Source organism: Rattus rattus, chromosome 2 (genome assembly GCF_011064425.1).
Source record: "Rattus rattus isolate New Zealand chromosome 2, Rrattus_CSIRO_v1, whole genome shotgun sequence".
Taxonomy (NCBI): domain Eukaryota; kingdom Metazoa; phylum Chordata; class Mammalia; order Rodentia; family Muridae; genus Rattus; species Rattus rattus.
Window position 1 is genome coordinate 55,945,087 of NC_046155.1, and position 11,466 is coordinate 55,956,552.

Here is an 11,466-nt window from a genome sequence, read left to right on the forward strand (position 1 = left end):
AAATAAGTGCCTTGAAAGTGTTCAAAAGGGAGAAAAACTTCATGACTCTGTTACAAGCTAGTAATTTTGAGATGACTAAAATATTTTATAAAATGGATAAGCAGTTTATAGTTGTGTTAAATTAAGCTGTCGGAATCAGATGTTTCAAATGATTATCAGGAAACTTTATGGCAACATTTGCAAGAGGTACTAACTTTATTTTGAAGTTTTTTTAGATCTCCACTGTGTTTATAAGGATGTGCCATTATATCTATTTTATGACCCAATATGATTTACACACACTGAACCTGTAAAATTGAAAGGAATTAAAAAAATGTCGCGGTGCATTTGCTCGAGGTTGTGCAGACGCCTTCACAAATCTTCCAAGTGGCTGTAAAGATGAATGCCTCAAGGGTCCAGCCAGGGCCCTGCTTTTCCAACCAGCTAAAGCCCTTATCTTAAATCCAAGCAAAGTACCATTAATCTTTTTGAAAGACCTTTTATGGCTTTTAATATATCCCAAATTAGAACATTTTACACCCTTGGTTCCTGAAATATGGTGATAAAAAGCCTTTAGAGCTTAATTTTTCTTACCGCATGCTCTGACCAATTTGCAGTTCTTTGTGATAATGTTTAGACACCTTAATTAAAATGCAGCAAAATATTGGATGTTCTATATGGAAAATGCTGATACTTTGGCTACACATTCAAGAAATTCTGTATGCATTTTTTTTTCATTAAAAAAAGTCTTCTCACATTGTGTTACTATAGTTATCTGATGACCCCAAACTGTTTTATTATTTTTTTTTTATTTAATATATAAACCATTGAGCAAGCTTTTGGGGTGTTTACATTGGCCAGGAAGATGAATTTTTTCTTTTAGAGAAGTAAAAGGGTAATTCTAGTCTGCTTATTTTATTTGTTTGTCATAGAGATGTACAGCACAATATTCTTTTATATTCTGAAATTCAGGTTTGTCATCTTGACTAAAAAATATGTTTCTTCTTGATGGGCTCTTCATTAACGGTCTTATCCTTTTGTATTTCTAGATATCCTTGTTCCATTTCATTCTCCACAGAGATAAGTAAAACACATTCATTTAAGAATGCAAAGGTCAAAACTACTATAGATTTTCACCATCCATAGAAACCAAAAGTTTTTTCTGTAAACACACACACACACACACACACACACACACACACACACACACGCACACACACACACACACACACACACACACACACACACACCATAGAACAGCCTTGTAGTGTTTATTGGTTGAGTGAAGAACATTCCATTTAACCTGGTCCTTAGTCTAAAGTGGGTAGAAAACGCACCCTTTAGGAGCATTGTGTGAAATTGCTTCTAGGAACGTGGTATGGAGCCCACTGTGCAGTATAAAGAATTCTTAAAGATTATGCTGTGCCTTGATCGTGGTCTTTGCAACTTTACCTCAGTGCTGGTGATTCTGTGCTTGGCTTTGTTTGTAGCTTTATAGGAATACTGGAAGCATTTCCATCTGGTCGGGTGTAGAGTCCGTTCATTTGAGCGTCTTGACTTGTCTGTACCATATCTGGGCAACTCAGACTAGGAACTTCAGTATTAATAATACAGAGCTGTAGCTTATTTTTACAACAGTTTGGGAAAGAACTTTCACTCATGGTAATGGTGTATAGCAGATACGATTTCCATCATTTGTTTCTTACCTAGGTACTTACTGAATTTAAATATAATATCAAGTAGCTGAGAGGTAAACAGGAATTTGACCTGGGGGAGTTAGTAAACTATATCACCCATCACTGTTTGATTTGGTTTGTTGTAAAAGTACCAGATATTAACCAATTACACCACTGGAGCATCTTACTTGGTTTGTAATGCAAAGGCATGGAATTAACAGGGAAATAGAGATGTTCAGGGAATGAATGTTGCAGGATGGAGATTAAGCCATCCGCATGAATGCTGTGCATCTTAAACATAGGTCACAGCTGCTCTTGGTGACAGAAGACAATTTCTTAGGTTCACTTAGTACCCTTCAGGTGCCCAGTTTTATTCCCATACCTCTCAGTCCCCTTGTGTTTAGCCGCAGTTATGTGATTAACACTGATCAGAAACATGTCTGTGTAACTTTATGAGCCAATAGGAGATCCTCTGCTTCTGCCACATTCTGATACCACAAGATGTAGAGGGCCCTGCTGCCTTCAGGGACTTGAGTGAAACAAATAAAAGTTAAGCCATTGCTATTTGTAGATTCTTTTGACACTACAGTAGCCACTGCATTAACCTGAGCAGAGGGCGCTGACTTAAGTTTTTTTCATGTATGACAAGTACATAGGGTTTCAGTAAAGGGAATTTTATCTTAGTGAATAATGATGCCACAGCGCCTTTCTTGAGTTTCCTTTTCTCCTGAGATATAGTAATGCCCAGCCCCTTGATTAACGTGTAACATTTTTAAAATCTGAGTGTGTGTGTGTGTGTGTGTGTGTGTGTGTACACCTATGTTCTATGGTTCAGGTGTAGAAAGGGAATAGCCTTGAATATCAGTTCAGACTTTACATCTGGTTTGAGGCAGGATCTCTGTGTCATGGTCTCCTATCCCATCCTACCTTGCAAGCTGTGTGTTTTGCCCTACTCAGAGAGGAAGAATCTGTCTGAGTTTTAGAGATCTGACAAGATCAGCTGAAAGATGTGTCAAGCATTGCAGATTTCACCTTGCTAAGTTGATATCTTGTACTTGAGCTCTTTAGTTCCTTCCATACCTTCCTAAACTGCCAAGCAGATCTCTAAAACTCAGATTTTGATAGGATAATTTGACTGGCTGCGTGTGTGTCCTTGTTCTACCAGTCTGCCTGTCTTCTAACATCTGTTTAGTTGAATGAAAGAATAGAAAATTCAAGAAACATCAGAAAGATTGAAAGCCTGTGTTGGTATAAATCTTTGTTTGTTTTGAGACAGAGTCTAGCTATGTATCCCTGAGTGGCCTGGTGCTCACCATGCTATGCATACAGCTTTACCTCACTGGATAGGATCCTTTTACTGGGATTCCAGGTGTGTCCCACCATGCCAACCTGGATTCATCCTAGTTCTTAATGGATTTGAGTCACACACACATGGACAGTTTACATTAAACTTATGTACTGGTATTGCTGCCTAGGGATGTTCCTAGGAAATGCTTTGCAAGCTGGCGAGTGCTAGAGAAATGCAGAAGCAGAGACTTATAGGCTGAGCTAGAGAAGACATCTGGGTTTGGGTTCATGTTAGATGAATCTTGTAAGGCAGCAGTTAGAAGTCAGGAAAGCCTGAGCACAGGAGCAGCTGGATCCTGGAGTCCAGCTTCTCTACTTCCTGATTCCCCCTATATTCTTTTCTCTCTCAGAGACTTAAAAGCTGTTGCCCATCATGCAGAGTGTATTTATGAAGTAGTAATTAGCTTCCCCATGTTTCATTAATCCCATCTGTGACTGCCAATCAGAGCCTCTGATCAGCATGAGATAATGGTGTGACCATACTGAGCCGCTGTAATTCTAGCCCAGAGCAAAGAAAGTTGACGTCTCTGTCAGTCTGTTTTCAGCCTTATCAGGGCAAATTCCCGCTCAGCCTACAGAGTTGCTGAGGGAGCTTGCAGGGCCTCATGACTGCTGTAGTGGACCTCGAAGGGTCTGAGTTTGGGAAGGATTTCCATCCAGGAGATGGGGCAAGTAGGACAGTGGATATTTGGGTAGTGGAGAGAAATCAAAACCATATCTATAGATTTGTTATGCCTCATTCAAGGGGCCTGAACATAGGATTTCTTAGTTTTAAACATGGCTTCTGAACCATGTACTCCCATATTTTTGTACTATTATAATTCTTGCACTACTAGCTAGAATATTTCTTTTCACATTTTCTTTCCTTTTTTCCTTCCATAATTCTTAGCTTGGTGTAAAAATTGCCAAAGCAATTGCCTGCCACAAGTTTGTTAAAGCCAAAAAGGAGGCTGAAAATTCACAGGCTGCTCGAAAGAAGAAGAAACTGGCATGGGGGTAAGTTCACTTAAGACTGTGTCCTGAGATAGAAGAGTTGACGCAGCATTTAAGAGCACCAGGGTTCAGTTCCAAGCACATACTTGCTCACAACCAGGCAGTTCCGGGGGATTTGATGCCCTCTTCTGGGTGTGGGGACCAGGCATGCATATTGTAAACAGGCACATGCAGGCAAAATAACCAGGCACGCAAACTAAAAATAATTTTTTAAACTTAAAAAAAAAAAAAAAGAAATCATGATTCTGTTGAGTTGGTAGGAATTGTGGAAAAGTCTGCTCATCCGTGGAATCCAGTTTGTAGGCCACTTCCCCAGGGTCTTATGTCTCAGTGAAAGTAGTTGTGAGGTGGTAAACATGGAGGCCTTACCTCAGCCAGTGCTGTTTGTAAAAGTGTCAGTGCTTTGGGTGCTTACAAAACATGTTACTTTAGTATAGTATTTTATTTTAGAAATAAGTTAAGATTTTTATGCTCTTCATTTTAGGTTTGAAGCAAAGAAGAGATGGGAAACCAAAAGCAACATGGGATATATGTGACCTTGCAGAGTTCTTCAAGACATTTGTTTATAGCTGTCATGCTTCATTTGCTGAAAAGATTTTCTGGCTTGGGTTAAATATGTCAGGAAATTGATAAAGTTAGAAAAAGATAAGCATAAAACTTCAGAGCTGATCATAAACCCTTCAGTCTGTTTTCTCAGAAGTTTTTGATGGAAAAGAACATTTTTATATTTTTGTGAGAAAGTTAAGCATATGTACAAGAAAAAAAGATAGATATTTATTTGTTTTATAAGCATACAGTTTAAGATCAATTTTGTGTTTGATCTGTTTGGTCTAGCATAGCCTGTGAGGTCCTTCGACTTCCTTATCTGTTCTTAGCATGACTGTACTTTTTTTAGGATTGTGTTTTTAAGATTGGCTTTGTTTATAATGGATTAGTCATAAATAGTTTTTCAAGTTACTGATTTTACAAATGACTTTAGTTACTTTAATGCATTAAATATAATTATTGCTTCTTTTTGGAGGTAAAAGTAATATTACTTAGTCACATAGTAAGAGCAGTTGATTAAATTTTTTGTGCAGTGTTAGTGCAAATAATTAGAGTAAAAGGTGAACATACTATATTATTTGGATAATGATTTAAATTCAGATTTGCCTAGAAAATACCTTTCTCAATATCTCTCAACAATGTGTTTCTTTATGTTATGATTGTTTATGAAAAGGAAATGGTCTGGTTGTGCTAGACAGACAGTTGTAACTCAAGATAACATAACTTTGGATTGTCTAAGTGATTGTTTGTTTTAACCCCTTCTCCTGGAAACTCTTTGAAAGATGGAATGAATTAATGAGACAAAAGAGAGAACTGATACCTGGGAAGTCACTGTCCTTAGGTGTGTGTTTATAGTCCTAAGGGGAAGAGGTTTTAGAAGTCATTTGATAACTAGCAAGACCATATGTGGATATGTGAGAAGTGAGTCATGAACATGATTGTATCATTTTAGACTTGAAATAGTCACTGTTTTATTAACTTATGGTGATATGAAAATTTTCTCTATATGAAGAGTAAGTGGGTAATTAAGAGCCCAAAAATTGGGCTCAGCGGTTAAGAGCACTGAATGTTCATCAGTTCCCAGCAACCACACGGTGGCTCACAACCATTTGTAATGAGATCTGATGTCTTCTTCTAGTGTGTCTGAAGACAGCTCCAATGTACTCATATAAATAAAATAAGACCTAGGGAGCCAATGAGTGTTTAAAAAAAAAAAAAGCCCAAATATCAAATCTTACCTTCATTTAGTTGAGAAGAAGCAAAGAGCAAAAAGCAAGATCTAGGAGGATGGATATCCACTGGCTCATCTTAATGAAGAGGTCTCATAGATGTTCCTGAGTACGCTTTACTTACAGCAACTTTGGACTCCTAATGGGGAATATGTGTTTAATGATACAGGAATATTTTTTCCACCCACTGTACACCTAATTCCTAGTATGGATCGTTTTGTATTTAAGGCCCTAGAACATGAGTTCTCCTTGGGGCTCTGCCTTAATTTTGTATTTCCTTAAATTTACTTCCATAGGTCTAGTGACTTTTAACAGTGTATTTTTCATGTGGGTCAGACTTAGGAGCCTGTGACTTAGAGTCTAGTTTCCCAAGCCCTTTCACCCACACCAGTGCTAGCAGTTTGCCTCTAAATGCCCATTTTAGGTTTTGTTTTGTTTCTTAAGATATATTTATTTACATCTTATGTGTATGGATGTTTTGCCTGCATGTATGCATGTGTACCATGTATATGCCTAGTATCTATGGAGGCCAAAAAAAGAGGTGTCCTATTCCTGGAACTGGAGCTTTGAATGGTGGTGAGGTACCACATGGCTCCCCAGATCCTTTGGAAGGACAGCCAGTGCCCTTAACTTCTGGACCTTAGCTATGCCAGTCCCACATTCTGGGACTGCCTGTGTCTATGGGGCATTTTAACAGAGTGGAGAGTAGTCAGGTCAGACAGAGAAGGGGACTCAGTTGGCGAGAAGTCACATCTCCTAACTTTCTACTTTGTGGGCATGGAATGTAAAAGGTTTTAAAATACACTGCTGTGGTCAGAAAGTAAGAAGGAAGGATTGGGTGAGGAAGGGGCATGGTGCCTTTTGTTTATCTGCTGGTCTCTTATTTGGTATTAGTTTTATTTTAGATGAACTTTAGTATAACTTAAATACTTTATTCTTTAGAACAATAAGTTGGCAGCATTATTCCTAGAATAGCAGTGTTACCTTCAGGGTGTAGTCATTTGTCCTTCCTATTCTGGCCACATTAAAGTAAGGTTCTTAGTGAATCAGTAATAACCTTGGTCCCTGAAGCTTCAACATCTGCATTTACTACCTCAGAACACTTGAATTAGATTAGTAATGTGATTGTCAGTTACTGTTGAGTGAGATTAATATATTTTAGGCCATTGGTATGGCATTAATGTAACATGATTTATTGTCTGAGTACTTGAGGCCAGAACAGTGTACTGAAGAACAGTAATTTTGAGCTTTACTGCTTGGTTTTGAGAAGTAAAGTTGGTAGTGCATTCTTGTTTAGGAGCCCTCAGGGTGTTTCTGATTCCAGCAGAACATTCTCTTTCTTTCACCAAAAGGAGAGTTTGAATATGTAATCTCAAGCTTGCTATAATTAGTTCTGATGACAGTTAAATACCTCAGCCAAGACTGTAAATCAGCAGTTAAATTCTGACTTCTGCCATTGATAATAAATCTCAAGCACTTACTTGGGGATAGGCAGATGAAGGAAGGGCAGGTCCCTGACAGAAATAAAATGCTGTTTGAATGTTAGGTAACAACTGTAAACCTCACACTTAAAATGTGATGCCACTTACACCTTTTGTCTAAACTGTCTTTGAAGTACTTTAGTAACTTAGGTTATTGACAGCTGAGGAAAACGTAGAATTCTTGTTTGTATGTGTGTGGTGTTTATTGCTGCGTGCCTGGGCATTCTTCTCTAGTCCTCTCTACCTCATTTGAGATGGGGGTCTCTCACTGAACCTGTAGTGAGCCTAGAGCCTGTCAGGCAGGACTGCACATGGCCATGCCTGGCTTTTACATGAGTTGGGATCCAGGCTCAGGGCCTCCTAACCCATCACCCCAGCCCAAGAAATTAAAATTCTTAAAATATGAGTGTATTACTTTCAAAATGTCTGCATTCATTTTGTTAGGGAAAAATTAATGGCTATGCTTTTGAAAATACATATCTTAATAACTAAATATGTTATACAAGGCAATAAATTTATGTTTTATCAGGTTCCATTTTGAAACGTGGACATCAAATTCAAAACCAACTGATATAATTCAAGTTTTTCATGTTGGCAGAATTTGCCTACTTTTAGTTTCTGGCAGGGGTGAAAACACTTTGCATGTCAACTTAATATTTTTTTAAAGCCAACAGTTTATTTATTGGCTTAAAATTTACACTCTACTAAAGTCTTAGCTCTGACTTTGATGAAATAAATAGCAATACTTGGACAAAATGTGCAAAATCTTTTTCCAGAAGCAAGTGCAGATTGGTATTTGTGGCATCAGTGCCTTCTAGCCTGGTAACAAGCCTAAAGTGCTCTGTAAAGCTGGGGGCTTTACAGACTCCAGGCAGCAGGCAGGTTTTATGTGCTTTTCCTCACTCACTATGTATATGTGTGTTGTGCATTGTGTGTATGACTATATTCAGTTCATCTAGTCAGCATGACTGAAGATCCTGTCTCTACCCACTGAGTGCTAGGACTAGAAGGCCACCATGGTTGCCCAACTTTTATGCCTATCCCAGGGATCTGAATTCCAGGCCTCTAACTCACAGCACTGCAATATCTTCTCAGCCCACTTGATTTACTTTTATTATGTATTAATTAGAACATGTCTGTATTTTTCAAGCTTAATGTTATCTAGCATATTAAGGCATTTTATTAATGTATATGTGTACTTTTAAAATTTCTTAGTGGTTTAAAGACTATTTTTGCTCTTTGACAGTTTCATGTATGTACACACACACACAAACACACACACACACACACACACACTGTGTATCTTGATCATATCCACCCCACCTCTCCCCTCCCATTCCCTAACATGTCCCCTTCACTTTCATCTACATAAAAATAATAACAGTGAGGATGATGATGATGATGATGATGATGATGATAACCTACTGGGTCTTATTAGTGCTGCCTACGTAAATAGGTGTGTGAGTCCTTCCACCAGAGCTTTGGTAATCTACAATGGTCACTATCCCCAAAATCTCCTCATCCAGCAGCCATCACCAGCCAAGAGCTCTTCAGCTAGGAGTGGGGCCCCCTGAGCTTCTTCCTGAGTGTGTTGGAATGTTGACTGGCTTGATCTTGTGCTGGCCTCCTGTGCACTGTCCTCAGCTATAGCAGGTAGCATGAGACAGCATCCTCCCCATCCCCTGGTTCTTTCTTTGCTTCAGTTCTCTCGTCTACAATGTTCACTGAGCTTTGAGCACCCGTTCTTGATCTTTATAAGATACTAAAGCAAACAACCATTTTCCACGCTGGAGACTGAGAGCTGCATTCTTTAGTCTGTGTTGTTTTATTCCTATCCTTACTCTCCATCTTGAAAGGAAAAAATTCCTCACATGCATGTTGGTGGTATGGCTATAGCCAGCAGACTGACTATGGAAGAAGCCCTTGAACTCAGGGAGCAGTGGCAAATTGTGGTGGCCATGAAGCAGCTTTGAGTCTGGGGTTGGAATGAAATATGGTGCCTCTTTGCCATCTCTCCTGCTCATTGGTGAGTGTCCTGTGGGTGGACGTGGCTGTCCCCAGAGGGTCTTAACGGCAGTAATGCCCTCAGAGTAGCTTCTTGCCTGCTGACTGTGGGGAATCCGATCTCTGGAACCCAGCTACAGGCTCTGGTGGGACAGTTTATGAAATGACACAAAGTACATTATGTTTTCAGATCTGCTCGTAAAATTAAAAAGTAACCGAGGCATAATTGCATTTTATTGGTATTAGTAATCCCCTTTTTAACTCAAGAAGAAAACAATAAAATTTCTAAGTGAGATTTTTAAGCATGGGGTGTTTAGTATCTGTCTTCCACATTCAGATCAGACTTCTTAGGGTGGTAATATGCAGGAATGAAAAGGGGGAGGGCTGTGCTTCCACTCCCAAATGCTCCTGTGCCAGGTTTCTCCCTGCATCTGTCTGGTACCACTTGAGCAATTGCTACCTGCCACCTCCTGAGTTTGTGGGCCACCTCTTGTTAAATTGCTGTAAGGGGCTTGCTCAGTTCCAGGTATGAGGATGAGTGAGGTAATCCTTTCCCACCTCTCATTTCTGAAGGGTGTGTCTGTCCAGTTATTACTTGTTCATTGAACCTGGAGCTTAAGAAACCAACTCCAGTACAAGCTGTAATTATTGATGTCTGTTTTATTTTCATCTGTAAGCTCTGGCATTTGATCAAGAAGTTAATATATCACTTCATCTCCAGGCTAAATGTCTCAGCTCTCGAGGTTTTATTATTTGATGGATAGCATACAATTATGACTACCCAGAAAGAAAAGTGTATTTATTTGTAAAGTGGATGATACTAGAAGTAATTATGAATGTCATAGGGAGTGGTAAAACTGAAGCTTTGAGTTCCTTTGAATTCCTACCCCAGTAATATCAGAAACATTTGTTGAAATCCTCCTCTCTGTTAGCTCTGAAGTGATTCTGGTGCATGCAGAGATGAGTAAATGCAATCTATTAGGAAATACTGTAGACTAAGTCTTAGACAGCTTAGCATTTACATAGTTATTAACGACTCAGTTGTTTTCTGAACACAGAAATGACCCACATGTGTTAACTGAAGTAGTCCAGGCCTACAGACTGTAGTTACTGGTCATTTGTCACATGTCCCGGTTCCTAGCTGGCTATAGTTGCTGTCTAGCTTAATGACTGATACTCTAGTGCTCATGGGAATGGGCATGTTGATGCCCTCACTTTCCCAGCTTCCACTGGTGGTATATGACTGAAGAATGAATGTACTGCTTTGTACATCCCTTTGTAATTTTAAGCTAGGAGTTTGTCCTCAATGGTATTAGCATGTCCCTACATTAGAAAGGCTGTCTCAGTGCCTGTCCATGTCATCAATTGTCAGGAAATTGTCATGAATGTGTCTTCTAAAATGTAATAACTCAAGCACAGTAGGAGTTGATTTTTTGTTCATCTGAGGAGCAAAGATTGATTCTACAACCAGGAGCCTTTGCTCCATGCAATCATTGAAAGATCCAGGCTGCCAGCAACTTTCTACCGTCGCTTAGGAAACCTTAAGTGTCACCACCTTAATCATCTAGACGTTACAACAAGGGAGACTGGGGAATACAGATTGCTGTTTTCAGGAAGAAGAGGAAATAGATGTAATGAGTAGCTAGAAGCATCTGTTGCATTGTCTCTATCACACATGACCATGCTATGGTGAGATAAGCTTTGCTGATATGAAACACAGATTAATCTTTGTAATTTGGTACAGTCACTTTCACTCAGATGTGTTGCCAAAGCCTTGTTAAAATAGCTTATTTTGACAACGTAGCGTGTGGTGGCAGGGTAGAGCAAGTGCCGAATGGACATCGTTGTGCTCAGGGAGTGAGGCAGAGGCACTGAGAGGGCCAAGTCTCATGAAGGACTGTCAGACTGTACCAGGAAGACATTTGAAGAAAAAGCATCTCAGGCAGAAGGAGCAGGAGATGCACTTGAGGAACAGCAAGCACAAAGGAGGATGATCAAGAAGGTTATGAGGCTTCAGAGTTGGCCTGACCCAGATCGCTGCTATGTAGATGATGCAGGGAGTTTGGATCCAGGGAGTTGGTTGGAATGGGGTATTTCTGGGGATCCTGATGCATGACAAAGGAAGATAGCAGGCTTCTTATTCTAAGTAATATCAAAGGAATGCCAGGCATAATTTAGACTTGCTACATCATGGGTCTTAGGGAATGTGCT

General features: G+C 39.5%; 1 protein-coding gene across 1 annotated transcript in view; it reads left to right on the forward strand.

The window, feature by feature from the left end:
• The window catches only part of Fam204a (family with sequence similarity 204 member A), a 29,172-nt gene extending 23,652 nt beyond the window's left edge, over positions 1-5,520 (forward strand). Inside the window, exons 7-8 of the mRNA XM_032892222.1 lie at positions 3,892-3,998; positions 4,480-5,520. Of these exons, the coding sequence (XP_032748113.1) occupies positions 3,892-3,998; positions 4,480-4,531 (159 nt within the window). The 3' untranslated portion in view covers positions 4,532-5,520. The remainder of the gene's footprint in view (positions 1-3,891; positions 3,999-4,479) is intronic.
• Positions 5,521-11,466: the final 5,946 nt, after the last annotated feature.